The following is a 27,358-nucleotide window of genomic DNA, read 5'->3' on the forward strand; positions in this document are numbered from 1 at the left end:
ACCTTGAGTCTTCCTCTTTATTTACACTAATGATGTTGAACACCTTTGTCGTATGCTTACTTGCCATCCATGTATCTTCTTTGATGAAGTATTTGTTCAGATTATTTACCCATTTTAAAAAATTGGTTTGTTTGTTTTCTAGAGTTCTATATTCTAGATACAAGTCCTTTTCACTTATGTTTTGCAAACATTTCTCCCAGTGATTTGATTTTTTTTTCATTTGCTTAACAGTGTCCTTCAAGCCTTCAAAGAGTAGAAGTTATGTCCCAGCACTAATTATTGTAATTCTTATTGAATGCAACCATACCCTCCTGTTTTTCTCAACAGATTCCTGTTTAGCTGTGCCACTCTTCTCTAGTACTTTTAAACCCATGGCAGTGTCTTTAAATATATGCATTGGCAGTGTAGAGTAATGGAAAAGATTATTTTCCATGTATCCAAACCTTCAAGAATTTTGAAATTTCTTAGTATATTTTTTTCTTTTTAAAGTTTTTTTTTTCTTTTTCTTTTTTTTTACCGTGGAAGGTAGAAAGTCTTGGGGAAAGGACCTAGAAGTTGGGTAATCTTGTTAAAATTTGCTTCCATAAGAGAGAAAAATAGAGGCTTTGAAATTCTATGGCATAACTAGAGTGACAGAGCCTGAACTGAACAGCAGATGTGTGTGACCCAAAGCTTGGGCTTGTTACTACATACTGTCCATTCTTCACTCACCATTTTACTTTTCTTTGTCTCTTTCACTGCAGAACCTTCGTTTTCTCATCTTGTTCGTGTATTAGTGATTTACAGGTTACAAAGAGCTTCAGATGTCAGCTATGATGTAATCTTCAAGTTTTAATTTTCTGTGATGGGATGTCTTAGACTGAATCTGGTAAATTCCACCTCTCTTCAGCTATTTGTAAATTATTGTATAAAGCCAGCGATATTGGAAAATTTAAGCATGTTTTCTGTAACTTCCCAATTCTTTGTCCTTCAGGTAATCTCCCCAGAATGTTTTAGATAATGAGAGAATGTTTTGCCTCTGAGTGTGCTTTGGTTTAGATTTTCCATGGAATTTGCCTTTATTTCATTTTGCGTAGACTTAGTAAACATCCTGTAAAAGATGGACATGAACTTGGAGTAACCCGGGTTTGTGAACCCTACTGGCCACTGGGAATGAAGCTGCAAGGCCGTTATTGAGTGTTCTTTCCCCCTTCTGGCTGGAGTTGACTCGTGTTTGTGTGAAGTGGAAGGAAACTAAAGCCTCATCCCACACTATTGTCTTCCAAAAGAATGCCAAGGAAAGAAACCAATTAAAAGATGAAAGCCTGGCAGTTTATTTTAATCTCATCTGCTTGTCCTGGGTGGCTTCCAGGCCTTGTCAAGGAGAGGAAGCAGTGGAGCCTGTGGAATATTTACTTGGGTTTGTCCTATGGAAACTAATTCAGTGCTCAGCTGTTCATGGTTTGTACCAAATGGCTCATGAAGAATACATTGAAATGCAAGCCGTGCTTTCAGGCTTCCCTTTGAATGCATAGCTCCCTGAGGCCTGTGATGGCATTTGACAGAGCCAAACATTTAAGAATGAGAGAAGATGTAAGAAGCTTTTAATGGCTTGGCTATAGATGAAGTGTCTGTGGGCTGTGTCAAATGACAAGAAAAAAAAAAGAAAAAATCAGGTAAGTAGTGAGTTTGGTGTTCTTTATTCAAGGGCATACAATACGTGGGATGGGAGAGGGCTGCACCTCCCATAAGCAGTGGAGCAATGTTCTGGAAGGATTGGAGCCAGAGTGAGTTTTATAGAGTATTTGAAGCAGCAACATGGAAACAGGGCGTGATTGACTAAGAGTTTGGGGATTTCTTTATAAGGCTAAGCAGGTCCTGTTTTCTAGGGTAAGGCGAGATTGCTAAAGCTCAGTTGTAGAATTATGATTGGTGTATGTTGGGTTCTTTGACAGGTGTTTCCTGTAAATGCAGGCTGACTTTGGTTTAGATTCAGGCTACTGGACGGCCTCCATTTTGTGGGTCCCTATATACGAAGTAATTTCATCATCAGTAATTATGTATATGAAACAGGAGGTGATAAATAGGGTAGACATAGCTACTTAGTTATACCAATTTACTGGGAAATGAGGCCCCGTAAAATAAAGATTTCCCTCTTACCTTTGTCTTTACTCCCTGTAAGGGATAAAATATATTGAACTCGACTTCGTGGGAGGGATTTTTGGTATGACAGAAGGGTCTAGTGAAGTTTGTGGAAACAATGTCTGAAAACAGATCCTTACAGTGAAAGAACTGGAGAAACATTTGGGAGAAGGCGGGTGCATGTGAAATCAGTCTTCCTATGGGGAATGAGGGCACCCTACAGGTTGTGCCTGCATGATCCCCGTTTTGGATTTATTATGAGGTGACTACCAGTTATGAAGGAGGGCTAAAACTTGACTGTATTAGAATCTGTTTTGTTAGAAATATTTGTCATGTCTGATCTGACTCTTTAAGTGGCTGGAATAAAGGATAGGTAAGTTTTAAAGGAGAAGCACTTGAGAAAGTTCTAGAACACAAAGTACAATCTGAGTATAGGCATACCTCATTTTATTGTACTTAGCTATGTTGCATTTTACAGGTATTATGCTTTTTACAAATTGAAGGTAAGACCCTCTACCAGCAAAGTGTTTACAACTCACTGGAGGTTTAGAGGATGGTTAGTTAGCATTATTTAGCAATAAAATACTTTTAAATTAAGTTTTATATATATATAGCTTTTTTAGACCTAATGCTTTTGCATACTTAGTAGACTACAGCAAAGTGTAAACATAACTGTTATATGTTATGCACTGGGAAACCAAAATATTTGTTTGACTTGCTTTATTGCAATATTCGCTTTATTGCAGAGGTCTGGAACTGAACCCACAATCACTCCAAGGTATGCCTATAATTTAGGAGAAAGCCTTAGTGAGGGATAGTGCTTCTTGGCCACCAGAGGGCAGTATTCATTTAACAAATATTTACTGAACTCCGTATTTTATTAGAGTACACTGAAAACTTTGGGAAAGGAAAGCAAGGACTGGAGTGAAGACAACTTTGTTTTACACCCCGCTCCCTTTACCTGGCTACCTTCAATAGATATTTTTTCTCTCAAACTTTTTCTTTCTCTCTAAGCAGAGTTATTCCACAGCATTCAGTACATATTTCTATGTAGCACTTCTTATATTTTCTTTAGTATGCTTAGATTTCTTGTATAATACAAATAACAAAAAAGCTCCATTTCATTCATTTCATTTGGATAAACTCATTAGAAAAAGATTGAAAAAAAATTGATAATTAGCTCCCATATTTTTCCTACTTCTGTCAATTTCCCAATACATTTAACCCAAGCAGATCTTTTCAGTAAATTGAGGAGTTGGAGCTGACAAATATATTGAAGAATACCAGCCAAGTTACATAGATCTCATATTGTTTTTGTTTCCCATCTATTCTTTGCTTCAAACCTCCCTACAAGTTTATTTTCTCAAACAACCGATAAATTTTCAGCATCCCTTTTGCCTTTTACAAAGTTGCAGCTGGCAGTAGCTTTGACAACTTTTACACCAAGCTCTCTGGTAGCTCACTGGTTGCTGAGTTACTCAGCTTTCTCCATCTTCCAGTTGTACACAGCCTGGTCTATGCTATTGAAGGCCTGATTTGTCCATTTTAAACATTTTTCTTCAAACCTGTCCCTAATTCAAATGTTGACTACATTCCTTCCACTGGATTTTATTTAAAGATTATTTCCTACAAGATGCCCCTTCATTCTTCAGTTGATCTTCTCTGGAGAGTTTCTCTTCCTCCATTACCCTCAATCATGAGGTTGGAGTTTTATGCTTGGAATGTTTTTCATGTAATTCTTGAAATTTATTCCACATATTTAAGGAAATTCCAGAACGGCACACTTCACATGCATTTATATTTGCCTTTGTTTCAGTGTTTGGTCCTTCTGTAGGGAAATCTGAGATCTGTTTTTCTAATTATCTGATCTTTCTCTTCCTGTGAGTTTGAGCTTCATCTTTAGAGTTCAATGCAACATCACATCACTTAGGCCAAGAGGAAGCAGCCCGCTTTTCTTAAAGTTCCAGTCTTCAAGAGGGTCACCTCTTCTTCAAGAAAGGTACACCTTCTCCTGCCTGGCTGCACACCCAGAAGTCTAGGCTCTGGGGGCAGACCTTCATTCCAGGTTTGGCAAGACTTCTTTCCTGGGTACAGAACTCAATGCTCAGGAATCAGGTAGAAGTTCTAGCCTGTTGACGTTTCCATGAACCGTAAGTGTTTTCCAGGATACAGTGATTACAAACACAGTCCATTTTCCCAGTGGGGAGAGTCCTCACCCCTCTCACTTTGATTAGGGTGGGACAGAGAAAACTTTTCCCACCAAAGATCTGGGAGGCCTCTGAGGTGCTCCTTTTGAGGAACGTGTAGGCCAGGCTGGGGTCTTCTCTGGCCCAGATCACCTATCTGGGCCTGTTACCAGAAACCCAAGCCCATATTTTATTGTGTGCTTTCTCCTGTATTTGTAAGATCCTCTAGGGCATGCTGTGTATATTTGTATCTATCCCAGCATTTGACATTAATGTATTTGAATAAGTGAATGAAAACACTAGAAAATTTGTCAGTGACAACAGTTGGCAAACTTTTTCGATAAGGGGCCAGATAATAAATATTTGAGGCTTTGTGGACCATGGATCTCTATTAGGACTACTCAACTCTCTGCCCATTGTAGTGAGAAATCTCATTGCAATTGACTGGCATCTGTGTTCCAATAAAACTTTATTTATAAAATAAATAAGGATTTATTTATAAAATATAAATAAATACAACTTTATTGTGTTAGGCCTGGGTTTGTCCCATAGGCCCTAGTTTGCCCATTGCCAGCTTAAGATGTGGTTTTCCATAAAATTAGGTTTATAAGTTATTTTGTCTACCATATTGCTTTAACACAACACTAACCAAAGGCGTCAAGTACATTGATTTTGTTGAATGGATGGATGAATAATTGTTTCCAAAGGCTGAATAATAATTCCTACTTGTTCTGATAATGCTTCAAGGAAGTTTTCAGAGAATATGTAAGGACTCATCTTTACGTTGTATTTGTGTGTGTGTGTGTGTGTGTGTGTGTGTGTGTGTATATATGTATATGTATATATACATATATATATTTTTTAAATTATAGTTAATACTGGAGATTTAATTTTAGTAAATGAAAAGTTTTGATATGTCCATTTGGAGTATACTCTTTAAGCAAAACTGGCAGATTTTTCTAAGCCGAATTGTGACTGAGGAGAGTGTTTTTAATTTAAAAAGCTTAAAAAAAATAGTTCTGCTTCAGGTAATGTGAATATAGCCAAAATATCACACTGTTTGTAGACCAATGATCTAATGTTTGAATTATTATCCATCTCGTCAATCTCCTGGGTGTGGGTAGAGGATGTTTGTTCAGTTTAGTTTCAGAATGCAGAAAGGAGTTTATAATAAGAAAAAACTGCAGGATTTATATGGTCTTGGCCTTACTTAGTGTCACAAGTTAGTTAACTGTTAAATGTAATATGGAAATGTTTAATATAATTTCAAGGTCATCCTTGCAGCCCGCTAACCTCGTGTCCTTCCTGTCAGCCTTTGTTACTACCTAAGATGGAAGCGTTTGGGTCATGGTTCTCAACACTTGACTTTCTGGCCGAGTGCCCATGCTTCCTCCCAGATCTTTCCACTCTGCCCTCTGGAACAAATTTTGGTGAACACCTGACCTTTACCCCTTTCCTAACCCTTTCCTTTACCTCTTTGTTGTGAGAAACACCCAGTCCTCTTTTTCTCCTGTAGTCTTTCCCAGTCCCGTTGCCTGTCTTTCCCACTCCCTGCGTACCTCAGGGCTGGAACAAGTGTCCACTTTTAGACAGCCTGACATGTTCACATAGGAATGTCTGTGTCTTATACCATTTTTAAAAAGATTTTTATTAAAATATAGCTAACATACAAAATTATATTAGTTTCAGTTGTACACCATAGTTATACAACATTTATATACCTAAAGAAGTGATCACCATGATAAATCCAGCAACCATCTGACACTGTACTATGCTATCACACCATTGTTGACTTTATTCCCTAAGCTGTACATTATATCCCCATGACTTATTTGTTTTATACCTGGAAAATTTTAACTTCTTATGTCCTTTCACCTTTCCCCCCACTCTTTTTCAATTTTTCAATTACATTTGACTTTCGATATTATTTTATATTAATTCCAGGTGTATAGCATAGTGGTTAGAAATTTATATTATTTACAAGATGATCCCCCTGACTAATATCCATCTGGTGCAATACATAGTTATTACCATATTATTTATGGACTATATTCCCTATGCTTTACTTTACATCACCATGACTATTTTGTAACTATCAATTTGTACTTCTTAATGACTTCACCTTTTTCACCCTGCCCCACCAGACCCCCTCCCGTCCATCACCCTGATAAATCTAGTGCCCATCTGACACCACACATAGTTATTACAATATTATTGACTATAATCCTTATGGTGTACCCTATATCCCCATTCTACAGTTTGGTTAAACTATCCCAGATCTCTCCTTATTATTATGCTGACCTCTGATTTGCTCCTCTTTATTCCAAGAAGTCATGAGCACCTGCCTCATGACTTACTCCCACCCTCACCCCGCCATCATCCTGGGTGAATACAGTGGAGACCGTATTCAAGTTCTCTTATCTCCCAATCCATGACTTCCACTTCTACTCCAGCCACTTTCTTTGATGTCCTAATCCTGGATATAGTTGTTTCTTCACTTTTGATTTATGAAATCTCAATGTCTTACTCGGTAGCTTGCCCAATCTCTTACCTTGTAGCTTCAAGTAAACCTGCTTAGCGAAAACCCTTTACGTTCTTCTTCCTTACCAGCTACCCCTGTCTCTGCTTCCTTCCCCTGTTTGGTGTAGTCTGCACAGTCTAATGCTAAGATACTTTCTTGACAATGTCTTCAGACTTGCTCTGTTGTCCTCCAATATCTACCTGGGAATACCTGCCTGTTGACATTCTGCTCAGGTATTCTTGATCTGCACTAGCTACAGATTGTGTAGACCATACTTCTGTGCAGTAGGTCGCAAACCAACAGACCCCAGGTAGTTTCAAGGTTGTTTGTCCACTCATTGTCTCTTATGTAAGAGCTTATCATCTACCCGTGCCCCCAGGATTGCTCCTATTCCATAAATTCTCTTTCAGTTGCTTTGGGATCCTGCACGTATGCATATAGCTACTCATGTTCCTTCTGGGCCATCGAGTTTTAGCTCTTTCAACCTGGAGCTTCACTTCATGCCAGTCATCAAATGGCTATGCTGTCTCAAACAGTGTCTTCCTGGAGAATAGCCTCTCTCTAGGAGATTTAACTTATTTCCTCAGGCTTTTATAGAAGGCAGATAACACGAGTGACCTTCAGTCTTATTTTGACTTCAGGGAGTTAAAGATGACCTTTTAGGCAAAAGTCAAGCAATTCAGAAGCATCTTCCCTTGCTTAGACAAGCTAGAGTTAGTGAGGCACTGTACATATTCTTGTGCAAATCAGTCTACTCATTTTGAGGATTCAGAGTTTTTTGTTATAGAAGGTGTAACTTTACTTGATTTCTCACGTTGAGATGCCAGAAAGTGGTATGTACGGTTCTCTCTAATTCATGACTAGAGCTATTATTTTGGGTCAAGTGTGTGGTGGCTGTATCATCAGGCCTTTTGTGGTAATTCAATTAATACAGTGTCCTGGAGCATCAGCTTAAGGTTCAAAACAGTACCGTTAGTATTCATGCCATGAACTATCATTCTCATCTGCGAAAGCACTTATTAAACAGTTTGAAAAATGTACAAATATAGATGAGTAAATAATGGAGGCAATTTTAAGTCTTTTTATGTAGCAGTGACATTTGTTCTATTATTAGCCTGTTTCTGGAATATGGGCTTTCATTGTGTGGCCATTAAGGAATTCATCAAAATTTCATCTCTCCTGTGTAGGTCTCCATTGTCCGCGGCTGCCATCTGTCTCTGCTTCAGGCTGGGGTGATAATTATTTCATGTGGCTCTCCCAGTCCTCCTCCCTACCTTCACTGAATCTCTTTTCCTTTTCCTCCAGCTTGTCTGTGCCCTGACTCTATTCTCTGTTCCAGGATGTATGATAACTGTCATTATTCTCTGTTAGGGGAGGAAAATAGTCAACGCTGATTTTTGGCTTTTCCATTTCCCCTGAAGACGTTAGTTAGGCCTCTCATGTGCTGCCAGAAGCTCCCAGAGTGCTTTTCCACAGCAAAGGCACCATCTGTGTGATCAAGGACTCTTGTTTCTGAATTATGGTTTGAGAGGCAGGGAGGCTTGTTTGCTTTCTCTGCTTCTCCTACTTTCCAGGCTATCTTCTGCGATGTCAGGCAGCTTCTTGGTCTTTCTCTTTATCACACCTTTTTTGTTTCAGAGGGTCAAAATCTTTTTCCTGAGCTGTGCTCTTTCAGTCTCTGATTCTGAATTAAACCTTCTCTGTATACCTCAAGCCACAATTTCTCTTTTCTTTTAATCTGTTTGCCTTAAGGAGAAGTGATACAACATATTTTTTTTAATTACTCACAAATACTTGTTTTGCATGTTACACAGTGGGGAAGGGCAGGGGACGATGTCTAAACCCTCAACAGAGGTTCCTGACCTCAATAAAGTTTCAACCTAGAACAGAGGAGAAGATGAGCAAATAATGATGACCTAAGGCAGAATAGTGTTAATTACTGAATTAGTGGCTCAGAAAATCAGTGCCATAAAAGATATGGAGGGAGAAGCAATTTAGGGGGTTGCGGTGTTTGGGAAAGTCAATGGAGAGGTATAGTTTGAGTTATTGGATGGAGGGATGAAGGGCATTGGAGGATATTGAGTTCTTGTGTTTATGGTGAATCAAGGGTTCATATGTGACAATCCAGGGGTGGAAGGCTTAAAGGTAGGTAGGAAGGCCTTCCTCTACTGGCCAAATGGATTTTTGGACGATTTTGAGAAATGGGTTTTTTTGTGACAAATCCTTTTTGATTTTTTAAGGAATGGTGGGCAGGCATCAAAATGCAGAGTAGAGCAGGAGGAGATTGAGGCAGAGAAATCAGGAGAAGATTATGGATGTGTTACATCTGCTAGAAGAGAAATGTAGAACTGGATGGAGAGGGAGAGAATTCCATGGATTTGGAGGGATAAGGAAGGTTCAGGCTGATGCTTTGGGAGATTGTTAGCATTATGATTTCAAGAACTGAGGTGTGGCAGTTCAGTCTTGGGTGAGAGGGTGAGGCCTCTTACATGCTGGCATTGTGGTGACCTAAGGTGTTCAAGAGGAATTCTCGAGTGGGAGCTGTAAATGAGCGGCTGGAGGCTTGCCTCCTGGGAAGGACCAGGGTTGTAAGTTTAGGACTACCTGCTTACAGTTTCTACTTAAATTGACCAAGTTTAGAAGGTGGAGGAAGAGCACCAGGTAGGTGAGATGAAGAAGAATTTGAAGGAGGGAGTGGTTGGCAGATCAAGCTTCGGTTTCGAGGAGGGTGAAGTAATCATCTTTACGAAGCCTTCCAAATCAACCCATGCTCTTGTGCCTCCCACATAGCCTGTCACACCCAACTGCGCTCTGCCATGGATCCTTCTCGGTTTTGCCTAAACAGGCAAAGATCTTCAGTGTGTTATGATTGGCTGTCTGCCCATACTGTTTCCCTCTAAACTCAAGTTCTAGTGTTGGTGAGCAGCATCCATGTATAACCTAAATTTATGAGCTTCATAGAACCCAGATTCATGAGTACCCGGGTGCTCTGTGGGATGAGAGCGAAATCATCCAGAGTATTGAGAGAAATCTTATAACTCTCACCCAGTCAAGGTGAATTACATGTGTATGGCCTTTGGCCATTTTCTATATCAGGAGTTTACTTTTTCCAAAAATGCAGATCATTCCATTTTGGGACATTTCATTATGGTAGAAAGTTGTTCCGTGTAGTGGGTCCCAAATCTACACTTAAACCGATTGTATACGTTGATTTGCAAATTTTCCCACAGAAAGGTCTCAAGATCTATTTGTGTGTTCCAAAGCCAGTTTTGTAGGAACACATCAGAAGCTCTTGTAGAATTAATCAGGTGACAGACTGGTGGTATTATATTACTTAAAACAAAACAAAACAAAAAAACACACAACAGCTTTATTGAGGTATAATTGACAAATAAAACTGTAAGATATTTCTATTTTCTTTTCTCCAAATATAACTTGACGTTGTGTTTTTAAGCTGTTTTGCTGTATGTTTTCATGTACCTGGTTCAAGACAGTAGTCCCAGGTCTGCAGTTTATACCTCTGCAATAGCACAACCGTGCCAGCAGGTGGTAGCAAACAGGAACTGATTTCTGCTTGGTTTCCTTAGACTTTCAATGAAGAACCAAAGTATTTAGAGCTGTGAGATGTGATTATTTAGTGCAAATTGTTTTTCTTACAAGGAAATAAAGACTCCTAAGAGCCCTACATACCTAACACTAGAACAGTATTTATGAGAGACCATTCTTAGCCAGACACAGGAAGGGGGCGCTTCAGGAAAATGTGGACTTCAGATGTCAGTCCAGGCCCTTTCAATCAGGATCTCTTAGAGAAAGGACTGGGACCTGCACTGTTTCACAAGCAGGTGATTCTTCTACACACTAAACTCAGAGTCAGAAAGTAGACTCCTTCTTAAGGACAGGAATTGTGCTAGGCCTTGAGGATACAAAGAAGAAATGACATAGTTTCAAACTATGGCTCCCGGTGCCAGTCAGTTGGGTGGGGTCTGTCACTACATAGAGAAAGCGTTCTCTTCAGAGCAGCCAGCCATTTCCTCAGGGGCAGCCAGTTGTACCCACTGTTGCCAGACCATTTCTTTTTTTAAAGAGAAGCTAGCCATCCAGATCTTTGTTTTGTATTTCCCAACTCCAACATACTGTGTGGACCAGAAAACCATGCCTACCGGTTGGAGTCAGCCTGTAAGCTGTGATATCTCCTTTAGGAATTTAGGCCAGTAGCGGATCCCTGAATTTAGGAATTTAGGCCAGTAGCGGAGCTCATCAACAAATATAGATGAGTAAATAATGGAGGCAATTTTAAGTCTTTGCATTTGCCATATAGTGATATGAACGGCATGGGTTGACGTGAGTAGAAGGTGCAGTGGAGGGGCAGCGGAAGCTACCAGTAATGCTTGAGGATGGTCTAGCAGACTTTCTGAAGGTGAGTTCTCAAGGTCACCAATATTTGGTGAAAATAAACTCATTCGTTAGTATGGGCAGCGTCCTCCCTCTGTTATCCTAACAGGGAACCCGCACATCTATGTTTTTATGTCTCAATATACCAGAATAGTGTTAAAAAATTAATTTCAGTGATTCAACTTTTATAACCTTGAGGCAAATGCGTTCAGTCAAGAGAAGTAAAGTTATTACTCAGTCAAGGATATTTTAAACTAATAATTACGATGTAGAGCCATCAGTATATCTACTTTTGAGCTAAATAAACTGGAAAATTTGTTGGTACCTATTAAGGCCCTGGAAGGCATCTAGGAGAAACTTTGTTACTGTAAGTCGTTTTAGTAAAACTGATTTCTTAACCGTGCTGTTGCTGGGATTATAATTAATTTGAAGCAGAAGTTAATGTGGAGGTGCCATAAGCCCGTTCACTGTGGCCCACTTTCTTGCACCTTAAGTGTGTTTTCTGCTTTGGAAACATGTAAGTAAAGTGAATTATGAAAAAAGGCCATGAATGCACTTTAGAAAACTTAGAGTTGTGGAATTGTTTAGATATAATGTAAAGACGGCATATTTGAAAAAGAAAAATAGCTGCAAATATGTAAAAGGAAATACTCTAATATTAAAGCATTTCTGTGTGTGAGGTAGGAGGGCTGGGAATTCCACTCTCCACATTTAGACCTATTCCTATAAAATTATACATAACTTTCTGAGGGAGGTAGGCACTTTGAGTACAGAAATTAATAACTTACATTGACTTTCTGTGTATGGGGTATGAGATGGCATCTCAGGCCTTTGCAACTATCTTTTAAAAACCCATCTTGATTGAATTTGAATGAAATACACAATTTTCTAAGTGTACAATTCTTTGAGTTTTTTTAAGAACATATTTATTGAGATATAATTCCCATACCATACAATTCACTCCTTTAAAGTGTACAAAAACATTGCTTTTTAGTGTATTTACAGAGTTGTGCAACCATCACCACTGCCTAGTTCCAGAACAGTTTCCTCAGCCCCAGAGAAACCCTGTACCCATGATCAGTCACTTCCCATTCCTCCCTTATCCTAAACTCTGGCAATCACTAATCTCCTATCTGTTTCTGTGGGCTTGCCTATTCTGGGCATTTCAAATAAATGGAGTCATATCATAGGTGGTGTTTTGTGTCTGACTTCTTTCACGTAGCCTCACGTTTTCAAGATGTATCCATGTTGTATCATATACGAGTCCTTCATTCCGTTTTATGACTGAATGATATTCCATTGTGTCATTATACCATGTTCGATTTATTCATCAGTGGATGAACATTTGGGTTGTTTTCATATTTATGGTTCATGTGAGTAATGCTGCTATGCACATTCATATACAGGTTTTTGTGTGGACGTATGCTTTTATTTCTTTTTGATACCTGGGAATAGAGAATTCCTAAAAATTTATTGCTGATTGGAAGGGACGTTGATGTGTAGGTACCAGAAGAATCACATTGTTAGCCTGTAGTAGGAATCCATCAAGAATCATTTATAGAACTTCTGTGTTGCAGGTCATGTCAACCCCATCCCTTAATATCAAACTTATGCTGGAGAGTAAAGTATATCTTAGGTACTAAGGTGTAACTATCAATTTGAATTTCATATAAAATAAGTAGTGACTCTCACCTATAATAAGACACACTATTTCTGAAAATGAATGTTTCCCACAGCGATGACTCCCATAGTAATCCACAGGAGATAAGCAGGTAATTGTTGAGACTTGCTGATGTGTGTGAGACATTTCTGCAAAAGACAATGACGTCTCTTGATTCTTGAGAACCTATGATTATATTAAACATTTGAACTATACTTAACATGTACTGATAATGGATGTTCACATCTGTGTGTGCCTTGTGTGCTAGTTATTTAAAAACTTCTTGATCTAGAAAAAAATAATAATTTATGCGTAGACTAGGCCTTTCATAGACTTTTCCCTTGGAATATTTTTCCCTGTTGTCTGCAACAGCATAAATTAGAGTATGAACCTGTATTTATAGACGAAACATACTTTATACTTTATATGCTACCCGTTTGCTGTAGTTTCTGTGATTGTTAACAGAACAAGGAGAGCTGTAAAACTTGAGCACATTTTTGTGTGTGTTTTTAGTGAACTTAACTAGGGCTCAGGTTGTCCTGGATTTCATATCTAGGTGAAACCTGGCATGTAAATTATAATCCTGGAGCAAATCTTCCTTTCTTGCCTTGGTTTTATTTTGTTCTTTACCGTTGTTTTTTATTTCTAGCTTATTAATAATTGTGGTTGAGGAAAAAATAATTTGAGACTGGAAGCTAAAAATTGATAATGGTATAAGGCAGTGGCCACTTCTCCTGGATCAGAAATTGTGTTTAAACTCATCTTTTTTGGGTCCCCAAAATTTGATTGTACCTGACATTTAGCCTAATGATGACTGAGGAAGAATTTGGAGTGTTTATAAAGACAATTGGCTTTTAATTACCCAGAGACACAAGTGAGAGGTTCGCATTTTGCTGGCTTTGTTTTTCCTTCCTGGCAGCATGAAGACTTGGGGGTCTTTCCCAAGAGAAGGTGAAGTGGGAGCTGTAATTTACCCTAGACACTGAGACAAAGGGTTGAAGTGGGACAGCGGGGCCAGGAAACTGTTTCGATTTTTTACCGCTAGGAGGCTTTTGGATTCCATTTATCATTCAGTGAACTGTGCAATTCTGATTACCACTATCTCGGAAGACTGTGAGTTGGCTTTGGTTTTGCTATCAAGTGATATTAGTATTGGCAAAAATGGTCCTGATATACTCTGGGATGGTATGTAGCACAAGGCCCAGTCTTAGGAGAGACTTGAGAACTTCGCCACTAAAAGCAATGTTATTTGCTGAATACACAATATGGGTTGACCAGGAACATGCTGTAATTCAGAGGGTTAACCACGTTTTTCAGAGATGCTTCGGCTTAAAATGCCATTTTAACCACATATTTCAAAACAGGGTTAGACTTTCAAAGAGGAATTTTTAAGAATTGCTACATCTGACCTTTTATATTCCTCGTGCCAAGCACCATGCCAGGTACGTGCTTAGCAGTTGTCATTCCATGATTTTAGAATGGATGAATAAATGAGTACTTTCTTAGCATCTTTGGTTCAGACACACTGTTAAGTGGAAAGTTAAGTTCTAGCCTATTCTTTAGTTTGGAAACATTTTCCTGTAGCAAATCAACAATAGTGACAAGCTCCTAGCTTTGAAGGTTTCATTCAAGAATATTCCCTTTCAAAAAGGTGTATCACTAGTGTGACATGTTTTCATGGACTCTTGTATGTTTTTGTTCTTGATCTATGGACAAAACCAGGATATGCAGTCATTCCTATGCAGTAGAAGGCTACTTTAGTAGGTGAGTTCAGGAACTGAGGCAGGTTCTTCCTCCAAAACACAACCAATTCTCCCGCCCTCAGACACGTGAAACTTAATCATCAGTTTTGTCTTCATTTTTGTCTTGTTTTTCCTTGCTTAAATATTTGTAGTGAAAATATTCATAGGAAGAGTAATTAGATTTAACATAAATGATCAGTATGTGTAAGCCATGTTTCAGCAAATGAGAAGTTGGGTAAGATAGTCCTGCCCTTGAGAGTATGCAGTGTAGACTTGGCCAGAAGCATATGGAAGTGGGTTGCTAATTATACTGTAGAGTTCACTCAGTGCTTTCACAGACACTCTCATTTGATGCTCAATTCTTGTTATGTCGGGAGCTACTTATTGACCTAGGTTCTCAACTTATGCAACTGTATCGTAACTCAGCTTCTTCATGTATAAATGGGGTAAGAGCACCTACCATATAGGGTTGTTGTGAGGATTAAGGGAGATTGTGCACAAGAAAAGAGAGTAAGTGTTGGTTGTCATCATCTGGGAAACTGAGGCCTGGGAAAATTAGGAAACTTTATTACACGAGGAACAAGGAAAGAGCCTGGACTTCTGTCTCAACTTTTCTGATTCCAACTTTCTTTTTTTCTTTTTATTTTTTTAGCCCATTCTGTGGGAAGAACTGGCTTCTCTAACATCATGAATAACTTTTTCAATAATTTTACTCTGGCAAAGAGCTAGGAGGTAGGCATTTGTTCTATTTAAATTATGTTTAGTTTTTAGTTAATGTTTTTGACTAAAATCAAAAACATTTTGTGTGCCATAATCTTTGCACTTGTAAGTTTTTGGCGTGTGTGACCAAGGCAATCTGTCAGTTATTGCATCATAAATAATGATATAGACATAATGATATGGAATTCATTATAAAAATTGGTCCTATTTTGTGGAGTCATAGGATTATATAATGGTTGCTTCAACAGTGAAGTTTAATGGAAGAAAGGAGGAAGCAGTGTTTTTTTAATTCCTTGACAGTTTTAAAGACAGACTGAAAAGCATGGCAGCTCCTTCAGATGTGCTGGTCTTGGGCTTCTTGCAGTGGAAACAATGCATCTTTCATTTCGAAGGTGAACACTCAGTTATCTGAGTGGAAAATTAAGGCAGACCCATATTTTGTGAATTGTTTCATGATGTAGATCCTGTGTTCCACAGTGGCTTTTGATGGTAAATGTTCCTTGGTTTTTGTTTGTTTGTTTTGTTTTTTGTGTTACTGTTGTTGAAATGATTGGCATGATGATGAATGTTATGTATGTATCTTAAATATCATGATCTAGTAGCTGATCAATCAATTAGTAGGTAACAATTTGGAATCAACTCTGCGCCCAGCTCATCACCTAGTTTTAGTCGGCGACCATCTCTTTTTTAAAACAAGCTCAAACGGGCACTGTGGTTTTGCACTTTGATTTGTACAAAAATGTGGTAGAGAGTGCTTTGGGATTCTAGATGTCTTTAAAATGGCTGCTCAAAAGGAATTGAAAAATTTGAATGAGTGCCTGCTGACTTGCTTTAATGGGTGTTTTGCTGATAACCCGTCTGGTATAAGTAGTCTTTGAGACATTCCCAGAATGTTTGGGATTTAAATCATGTGGATTATGTGGTCAGAATTGGAACTGAGAGATGCAGCTTTAGAGAAAGGTGGTGCTTATGTTGGTGGGAAAATCTCATCCAGCAAGAGGATTAAAATGAAACCATAAACAAAAGAGTAAAGGGTATGACGGTAATTCCATTTGTTGATTGAATTAATATGTTCATAGGAAAAGAAATAACTTCTGAAACTTGTGAACTTGGCACTGGTTGCTTGTAGATTTAGCTGATAGATATTTTCTTCCACAAAATATGCCCTTTAAAACACTTGGTATCAAGGGCTTCTCTGGAGGCTAGGTGGTAGGACAGGTTTGGCAGCAGTGTTTGTGCAAAGCATGTTTTCAGCCTGATGCTCTGCCCTTAATGTTTGGGAGAGTAATTATAACTTCACAGGAAGCATCTTGCCCAAGATTCCTTGGGCCCTGTCGCTCCTTAGTTTTCGTTTCAACAGGATGGCCAGTCAGTGCACAGGGCCACATGGCTGGAAGAAGCAGTAGCCTCAACTAGAGTGTGCAGTCTGTTTTTTTTTTTTAAGAGAAGTCAAATATTTTCACATATTATTTGTGTACTGTGAAGAAGATAGGGCAAATATTTTTTTCCCTTTAAAAATTAGGGGACTGAATAGTGATTTGTCAGAAGAAATATATAGAGTAAGATGGGTCCAGGATTCAATCCCAGATCTTCTCATCTGATGTACATCTCAGGTTATTTAAGGTGGTAATGATTTTATTTAATTGTGTTAAGAAATTTGGAAAGAGGCAAGGAAGAGGAAAAAAAAACAAGTTTTTATAGAAGGCAAGGTGTGGCTGTTGAATACATTGTAATTACTCCTGTTGGTGTTGACTTTTGATAACTCAAGTGGGAAACACGTCTCAATTTAGTTCCTATGAATCACAATCTCATTACATAAAATGGATCACACCTCAAATAACTTGCTAATGAGTAAGGTTCTGAATTATTGGAAAACGCAATGAGTAATTGTTAGTTTAGAACTACTAGACAAACACTTGTTCTTTCAAAATTCTGGAATGTATCGTTCAGCACACTGAATTCTTAAAATAAGGATGGGTTGGTATTTTAAAGTATGATCTAATTTTTGTGGTGCAAACTGCCTTCACTATATTTTGAGTCCGTTATAGACCTCTGTAATTTTTATAGTCTCCAGGATACAAAAGGTATTCTCGTAGATCTCTATCGTGTGGTAACTCAGTCTCTTTCTTTAAGTAAAAGGATATTACATCTGGCAAAATGGACTTTGTTTGTGAAGATGAAACTTTGTCTTCATTCTACAGATGGAGAGTGACAGCTGACAATACTAGCTAACTAATACTAATACTAGTGAATGGTCCTCCTGAGTCAGGCAAGTGCTGAGCGCTTCATATGCAGGGTCTCATTTAATTCTCAGAGTTACCCTGTGAGACAGATATTTTGTACCTCCATTACACAGATTGAAAAACTGAGGTTGAACAGCTTGTCCAGAGTTATAGGCAAGAGATGGCAGAGCCAGGGTTCACAGGCTGCAGACCCCCCCCACCTCCCCATCCGGCCTCACGCAGCAGTGGTAGATGCCCTGTTGTGTGTTTCTTATTAAGGAATGTGGCCCAGACAGCTGCTGTAGACTGACAAGTTCTGATATAAATTTATGCTTTTTTTTTTGGTTTAAGACTTTTGGAAAACTATTTTTGTTTTAGTTCCTTAGGAGGGGTCTTAGATGAGTTTATATTTATATGAATTGCTAATTAAGAATTTTACTTTACAATCAGATGTTTTGAGTAATTGTGGTAGCTATTTGAACATTGTTCATATACAGTTTGAACATTTTTTAATGTTCATAAAAATGTCCAGAGAAACTTAGAATATTTTAAGAGAGTTTTTCATGTTGTTGGAGTTTAGAGTGCCATATTCTCTCTCTCTCTCTCACCCCCCTTTCTTTCAGACAGACAGACACACACACACACACACACACACACACACACACACACATTATTCATTAAGGTACCAATCTCTTTTATCCAGGAAAATTCAAAAATTTTAATTGAATTTTTTTTATTTATTGAGTTACTATTTATACCCTTAACAGGGGACGATTATTTTTGAAGGCATATTGCATAATATAATACACTAATTTAGATTTAAAAAGACCTAAATACAGATTGAAGACAGTTTTTTTTTAGTTTCGAAACATTTAGTATCTGATTCAATTGAGACACTTTCATAACTGAATACTTATAATATGCTGTAGGTTTTTCGTGTCTCTTACATGTGGATGATTCTGTAACTTTCTAGAAAACTAAACTTTCTGAGCCTCAATGTTCTCACTGGTGAAATGAGAATTGTAAAGACAATTAAATTTAAGGACTGTGTGGATTTCATAGATAATGAGAAAAATTACCTGGCATAAAAACTGGTGTCTCCCTTCTTTTATTTTTTAGATATAGGAGGTACAGAAAATTGACTGGAATCTGATGGATTTTGACCTCTTTTGAATGTTGTTTTTAAAAAAATATTAATTTGTGTATCTATTGAATAAAAATCACCTCTGGTTGTAATAAATATTAAAGTTAGCCCATAATTCCACCACTTAGAAATAGTTACTGTTAATATATTCATTCCATATTCATTTATACAATGCATAATTATACATTTATAGTAACTGGGATCATACTTCATGAGTTATATCATAAATTGCTTTATAATTAACATATTAAGGATTCTTTACAAATAATCTACTTTCATGACATGAATTTAAATTTCATGTAGTTTTCTGTTTGATGGTTATATATCATAATGTAACCCATGTCTTATTGTTGGGCATTCAGGATGTTTGTAATTGTTGCTATTATCGTAATACTGTGAAGCAGTTCTGTTTATGTCTTTATGTTCTTGTCCTGTTGTCTTAATATAAATTCCCACGTCTGTACACAGTGTGCCTGAAAGGGTGCATATTTAAGACTTCAGATTCATAGCACAAATTGCCTTCTAGACTGGTGGTATCATTTTATATTATCTTCAGTATTTTACAGAGCATGCCAGATTCCCATGTCCCCAAAATGCAGATAATTAAATAAAAATCTTTGTTTAGTTTTCCTATTGTTTTCTTTATAAATACATTATAAATAGAGTCTGGTATTATATTATGATTATTTAGATTTCGGTAAGCATACACACACACACACACACACACACACACGAGTACCTTAATATCTTGATATATGGAAGGAAGTGGTCTGAAATCTGTGTGCTATGATTTTGCCTTTCTGTAGTCTTTTTGGGGAAATGAATCGTTCTGGATAGTTAGGTTCTCTGAATAGCTCTGTATATTCCATTATTTCTATTTGATTAATTAATATTCCGAATATAATTCAGACTTGTTTATATGGTGCAGAGGAATTCTTTTCAGGGTTAATTATTGGAGTTTGTTGTCAAAGTATTAACAATGCATGTAATGAGGTTAAGCATATATTGATGCTGGCTACCTTCAGGTATTTGATTGCACAGTATCTTGGCCAGTACAAGCTAATAAGCAGGTGATGTTTTCCCTGGTTCAGATGAGCAGACTGGATTCAGAGAGGTTATTTAATTTGCTTAAGATCACACAGCTATTAGGTAATGACAGTGGGGATTGAATATACTTTTGTCTATCTTGAGTTCTTTCTCTTTCCATTTTGTCACTTGCTGCACTCTGCCCTCTTGATTGGCCCATCCAGTGCTGTTAACTGTTAATCTTTACTGCTGTCCATGTGTCTGTAGGGCACAGCCTTCTTTCTTGTAAAGTACTGCCTCTATGAGAATAGAGCTGCTAGATTGTTTCAGTGGAGGACAATTAAGTGTTGGTGGCACTGAGCCACTTTCCTATGACTAGAGAAAATGGACTTTGACATCTGCTTTGATGTTCCTGGGACTTTTGATGCTGTTTGGCTTTGGACAGGAGTTCCCAGATAAATGTCATATTACTATATTTTCACTGGTTGGGATCAGTGCTCATCTTGAATTTTGTTGGATCTGTTTGGGGAAAACTCAAGAGTTTGTGCTACACAGGTTACGTGGGATAATCCATAGGCCTCTTAAGGTTATCTCTCAACAAATGCACCGTTCTGTTTGGATATGTTCTGCTGTGCTTTTAAACTTTTTGTTTTACTTATGTGGCTGTGAGCTTCTTACATGGGAAAAGCTGCCTGTTTTTGTTTGTTTGTTTGTTTGTTTTTTATATCTCTCTACCCAGTATCCAGGTAAATGCTTGTAACAGAGACACTCAGCATATGTTTAATTCCTGCAGCAATGTAGCCCTTCTGTAGATTAATGTCGTGTATAGGAAGGGATCTTCTACCAGCTTATGAGACACTAACTTTAATTCTAAAATGAACCATTATTTTGTCCGTTAATAGATAGTATGATTAGCTATAGCTCTGTTGGGCATTGTGGAAATGATATAGAAGACACATAGCGATTCTAGGTGGATGGAAAAGCTAGCAGTGGTGAGTCAGGACAGCAGGGGCCCTGTGGCTTACCAAGCATTTAAGATGAATAAATTTCCCAGTCAGGTTTCAAAGACCGTATTTCTCCCTGAAGTGGCAGATGGAGCAGGGACTCCTGCTGGCAGGTGGTGGATACATCTCTTGGGGAGCTGGTGTCACTGCTGTTACAGTGCCTCCTGCCCACACCTGTAGCTGGGGACCCAGTCCCACAAGTGGTTCTTGGAGCAGCTTTTTCCCACTATGGCCTCCATTTTCTCTGCTACTCTGTCCTTTATGGATTCCCCATCCCTCCACCCTGAAGAGACAGAATCTGTAGATATTGTCCCAGCAGTTTCACTAAGATCATTGGTGGTGGTAACCTTAGGTGGCCTGGTCTTTTGTAATAGCCTTAAGTGGGGGAATTGTTTAAAATCAGTACCATCTACCCTTTGTGTTTTTTGTCTCTTTGTGTCCGGATTTAATAATCTTCTCCTTAGGATGCTTCAGTAAATAACTCCTTACTCAAATCAGGGCCATTTCATGAATACATTTAAGGAGAGTTATGCCCTCTGCTATTTAGTTTTGTAATGAAACTTGACTTAAGATTGGAATTGAAATTAGTGCTGTGCATATATAGTGGTATTTCAAGTTTATGCCTTAATCTGTTTTTATTTACTCTTAATTGAACAGATCGTCCACAGGGTTTTTTCTTTTTAATAGAAAATATGTTTGAAATTTAACTTCTAACTTTTGTCATCCATCTATTCTACAGTATAGAAAACGCTCATTGTGGTTTTTCCTGTTTATATTTTTTATACTAAAACAGTTAACCTCTCTCTTTGTAACATAGAACCATATACAATTTTTCATAAGGAATAACTTTTGATATATGCGTATCCTTCAATTGTCATGTTAAACGCATATTAATTAATCTAGTGCTGGATTTGACTTGTGTATTACCCCTGATTAACAGAAAATAAATGCCCAAATCTGTCTTTCAGGCAGTAACAGAGAAGAATTTTGAAGCAAAGGATTTTCGAGCCTCTCTAGAGAATGGTGTTCTGTTGTGTGAGTAAGTATTTAAAGCATTTAAATATTTCAAAAGCAAAGGTGTGTGTGTGTGTGTGTGTGTGTGTGTGTGTGTTAGGAAGTGTATTCACTCCCCTCTCCATGGCTACCATAGTCACAGATATGTTTTCTTGGTAACAAGTGAGATTTGATCCCTGCAAATTGACACCCCCATAGTACCAGACAGTAGGAAGGGGTTATCAGTCTCTGTATCTAAAGATAGCATTGGTGAAATATATATTATTTTAAATTAGTAAACAAGAAAGATTCTATTATTGCTTGATGGGCCAGTAGGAGTGTGTGGTTGAGGAGAAAGCCTTATTACATTGCACCAGCTATCACTTACTCTGATTATTTTAATGTATGGAATTGTTGGGTTTGAAAGTTAATATTAAACACTTTTTTTTCATCAATAAATAGTGATGATTGTAGAACAAATTTGGGCAGTAGCAAATTTTTCTTTTAAGCTTTATGTAGAGTCATTACATTACCACAATCAATTTGAGTCACAGGCCATTGATTTAATTAATGTATTATTGAGAATCACATCCCCGGCTTTGATTATCATAAGTAAAATAGGATGGTGCCATGATTGATGGTATGAGGCCTGCATTATATGTTTAGTGTAATGGTTTGTTCCCCAATGGCTGTGTAGTACAGTTAGCTAAGTATGTGACCTTTGGGGGTGAGGGGTAGGCAGGCCTGTAAGGTATAAGGATGAAGGTGTGAGGGTCCAGGTTGCAGAAGTGAGCAAATAAATGATAAGAATGTACTTGAGTATGCACCCACATTTTTAAACGCTCTTAAGTATACCGATCTAGGCACTTACTGCATAGGTATTTATGGAATCTGTCCGCAAGTAAGCACTGGGAGTGTATGTGCTTGTACTTAGATGATTTTGATTATTCTGTTAAAGGAAGGTTGTTTGCAGCAAAGATCAGGAATCAAAGGGCCTAGGTTTGATTCTTTGCTCCATTACTTTGGACATTTGAGCAAGTGACTTAATATCTGAGCCTTATTTTCTCACCTATAAAGTGGAGATCAGGATATCTGATTTGCCTACTTAACAGGGTTGCAAAGTTCCATAAGACATATGGAGCTTCATAGGTTTTTATAAACTATCAAACTTTGTATAAATGCAGGTTGTTGCTAGGAAGATGGTGGCCATGTAGATAATAGTCTGTACTTCATCAGCTCTTTTGATAGGTGTTCAAACTTCTTTGTCTGACAGCAATATTATTAAGTTGAACTCTATGAAGTTGTCAATATTTAACCATCTGTGACCTACAGAAATGTCAAGTTCATGTGGTTCCAGCTAATATGTCTTAGGACAGGCATATGAAGAAGTTTAAGGGATGTATCTTGACCTCTTCTAATGTCACATTCAGAACTGTCATTGCCAAATAGTGTTTAAACTAATTTTAGTAGGCTATGTGGTCAGCCCAATTGGTCACTGATAGGAAATTACTTAATCTTGATTTGAAAACTGAATGATTTAAATGTGTTCAGAAGATGGAGGGGCAAAGATGTCTCAGAAAGACATTTTTGTGAAAACCACCTTTGCTATAGACTATTTAGAGGTTTGCAGCCAAAACTATGATATCAATTGTAAGCCCCAGAAGTCAGGTGGGTTTAGGCAGGAAGTGTGCCTATGAGGCATGGAATTGCTCAGACATGTGAGAGCAAATGGGCCAAATAGTTGATCTTTCCAAAGAAGTCACTTTGTGGTTATACACTATTGAACAGTAACTCAAAGCATTTTTAGAGAACCCCCTTTTGGGGGGCATTCCATAGCTAGGTCATTAAACATACTTGATAGTGACAACTTAATTTTTGATTTAAAATGCAATTTATGCATGAGGCTGGGCTCTGAATGATTTAGGGTGATTTCTGAAAACTGTACCCAACCTGTTACCAGGGAGAATATTCACAATTGATGGAAAACTGTTTTGATCACAAGCAGTACTATTAGAATAAATACATAAGTTCTACCTTAAAGGTCACATGCACACACAACATTTGGATGCATGTTTAGAAATATATTGGTTTTTTTAAAACGTCACTTTAATTCACAACTTCCCAAAGCTCATTGTTAGATTGTTTCCTAACGGCAATAACACCAGCTTGGCTTTTGTGCATTACCAGGTAAGTCTAATCAATCTGTTTAGTACCCAGGATTCCTTAAATGAATGTTTCCCAAATGTAGCATAAGTGACCATTAAGCCTGGAAGTCAGCAATTGTAGTTTACTGTGGGACACGAAAGTACTGCATGATATTTGTATTAAAAAGGTATTTTTCTTAATTCTGAATCACATTGTTTTAGCTATTGGTTAATGAAGGCATATTAATGTAAAAGGTACAGTGTTGGGGGGAAAAAGTCCAGGTAACTGTATTCTGTATAAATCCATAACTAAAGAAAGCCTACCTCGTTGGTCTATAAGCAGACATCACCGTTTGAGCACATCCACCTGAGTTATGATGCCTACGAGGAAAGCAAAATCCATTGTTCAGAAGCCTAGTATTATAAGCCCAGACTTTAAGTTAATGGTAAATACAGTGATTGGTCTGTCTGTGAGAGTTTTACCCACAAGAGATCTAGAGTTTTGGCTGAAATATGATCAGGATATTTTAAAAATCTGAATTCATTTTCTTACAGGAAAAGGCTGACTTCTGTTTGGCTCACTGCTAGAAAAACTACCAATCCTTGTGAAATATAGGGTCTGCTTGTAGCCTATTAAAAATCTCTAGACATCCTAGTTCATTACTACCATTAAAGAGTTTTCTTGTAATTTTATCTAGTAATTTCAGTCCTTTATCATTTAGTAATAGTTAATCCTTTTGAACTGGCATTCTGAAATATCAAAATGAAGAATTGGAAGAAGTGAGCTTATTTTAGCTTTCACCCATCTGGCAGTGTACTGACATTTCTGATAGTCTAAATTGGGTATAAACTGAGCACTGAGGTGTCAGACAAGGTATACATCTGAGTAATGAGGATATTATGTGCATTTATTGCCTTTCAATCTAATTTACTACTGAAATTAGTATCTTCTGTTAATTATTATAGTATCATTTAGTGGGATCTAATGATTTGAGGGCTAAAGAATACTCTGCTGGTTAAAGCCTGTTGTAGTAATTCTTTAACCTTATACCTTAAATATGTACTCTCACTTGGCTTTACTAAACAATGAGATGTAAACAAGATCTAATTTGGGTTTTTTTCCTAATTAATAAAAGTATTGACAAGAACCTATAAGGTCATTTGAAGTCAACAGGTTGTCGAAGTAGTTTTTTGATGGAATGAAGGCTCTTGTTATAATTTTTTTTATGAATTTTATTAATACTACTCATTACTCTGTCTGCTATCTTCAATGTTTATTAGTGTTTATAGGATCATCTTACTGTATAGTTAAAAATATATGAGGTTTGCTACTGCATACCTATCTACAATCCTTTCTTGCTCTGTGGTTCTAACAGAATTATTTCTCTTTGCCAAACATATTTAGTGGAATGTCCAGCTTGATACGAGCTAGGAATTTCACACTTATGAGAATAATCTTAGAAATATTCAAATGAAAACATTCTTTATTCTCCTTTTCGAAATAAGAAGATTTATTTGAAGATAATCCTATTGGGTGTGTCTCTCTTTAGTCAGTCTATAATTCCCATCCCTGGAATAATGCCCTGTCTTTGCTGTGGCCCAAGTTAGCTATGCCTCAGAAGTTTATGCCTTTTAATGAGAAAACTCTTCTCACACTGTCACCAGGCCTTGTTTTCCATGGCTGGCAGCTTGGAAAGCGTGGAGCAAGAGGTTCACTTATTGGTTTGAGAAATCCCGTTTCTGTTTATATCTGCTACCATGTTATGACTGTGCTATCTGCCCAAAAGTACCATAATATTTTGTTAAAGATTTATTCAATAGAAGAAGAAAAAATATTTAAAAATACTATTAATTTACTCTGAGACACTTAGGTGATTGTTTTAAGACATCAGACAAGATAGAGAACTTTGTCACTTTTCATTTATGCCAACAGAACTCCGTCCTTTGTTAGGGTAGGGGATGTTCACATAGTGAATGACAGTGACATTCGTGGGCCCTTGTGGCTTCTCTGCAGTGCTCCATGTAAAGCCAAGAGGCTCTTGTGTAACGGCGAAGGCTTTTTCTTAGAGCTCTTTCTGGTTTTGAATTTCCTGAGGAGGACAATTGTTTCCATACAGCTCTCCAGCTTGCCAACACTATCTATTAATCCTGATTCATATTGTAGCCATTTGAAATTTAAGTAATATATAAAAAGTATTTTTTCCACTTAAAGTAGTATAAACTTTGATGTTTCCATATCATTTGATAACCCAACAGTAGGTAAACAAAGATGCAAGTTCATGAAATAATTTAAAACGTTTAAACTGCTTTTTCTTCATGGTAGTATTTTGTGGTTGCCATCTGTGTACTCTCTTTTTCAGCTTCATAGTCAATTTTTTTCTGTAACTCTATATCTACATATAGCGAAGACATCATTTAAAAAAAGCATATCATGTTGAAAGTGAGCTTGGCACACATCAATTTAAAAATTCACTTCTGTTATGGTATTATGGTAATCACATTGTTCAGACTTATTGCAAATTTTGCAAAAGTTTTATATGTTGTGGCTGCAAACTTGAAGGTAGAAAGTTCACATATGTTTTGTAAACCTGCATGTACCATAGGCTTTCTCACCCTAAATATTAATGACTAAGAGGAGAATCTATAATGTTTCAGCGATAGGGCCTTTGAGAAATAGATGAAAATGAAGGTTCACTAAAAACAAAAGGGAGAAATATATGTGCTAAATGTAGATGATGTAAACAATTTATATTCAAGTTGATCAGCAGGAGGTTATTGAAGTAGGTTTTTGATGTAATGAAGGCTTTTGGGTGGACACATGGAAAATGATGCATCGGTCATGAAATGGTGCAAGTCTGGGGATTCTGGTAAGTGCACTGAGAAGTGAATAAGGGGAATGAACGTTGTGATAAAGACAAATATATAATGGCATCACATAAATGAAAAGTCGAGTCATTATCTTAACAAGAGACTTAATCTCTATCATTTTTATGTACCAACAATTGTCAGTCAGAAAATTAGATGGGATATAGTGGATAAAAGGAATAGTGACAATAAAGTTGAGAACATTATTTACTTTGAAGAAATGTGGGACTTATTTTATATATAGAAAATAAAATGGTAAGCTATAAGGTTTAAGAAATGGAATGAAAAGCTACATTTCTGTATGGGGTAGTAGATGTCAAAGTTAGTTTATAGTTTTAATCTAATACCCATATAAAATCTAGTCAGATTTTTCTTAGAATTAAGAATTAGTTTAATATTATATGAAATAATAAACAAATGAGCATAAGAAAAATAAAAATTTCTGTGGAACAAGCCTGACCCAATATTACAACACATGACAAAGCACAGTGTTTAATAATTATGGTTTGATTTATAAATGTACATATTAATGTAATAGCAGGGTTCAGAAAAACCTTCTTATAGATAAGAATCTGTGATAAAAGAGAAGAGAAAATGGAGAAGAGATGAATCATTCAG

The 27,358-nt window shown here is 37.3% G+C and overlaps 1 protein-coding gene across 16 annotated transcripts in view; it reads left to right on the plus strand.

Annotated features, from left to right (window-relative positions):
* Positions 1–27,358, plus strand: part of LMO7 (LIM domain 7) — a 188,922-nt gene that overhangs the window by 40,595 nt on the left and 120,969 nt on the right. For all 16 annotated transcript variants that reach the window (XM_074329373.1, XM_074329376.1, XM_074329372.1 and 13 more), the window contains exon 3: positions 21,707–21,777. In XM_074329373.1, the coding sequence (XP_074185474.1) occupies positions 21,707–21,777 (71 nt within the window). The remainder of the gene's footprint in view (positions 1–21,706; positions 21,778–27,358) is intronic.

The sequence above is a fragment of the Rhinolophus sinicus genome, linkage group LG04 (assembly GCF_036562045.2).
Source record: "Rhinolophus sinicus isolate RSC01 linkage group LG04, ASM3656204v1, whole genome shotgun sequence".
NCBI lineage: Eukaryota > Metazoa > Chordata > Mammalia > Chiroptera > Rhinolophidae > Rhinolophus > Rhinolophus sinicus.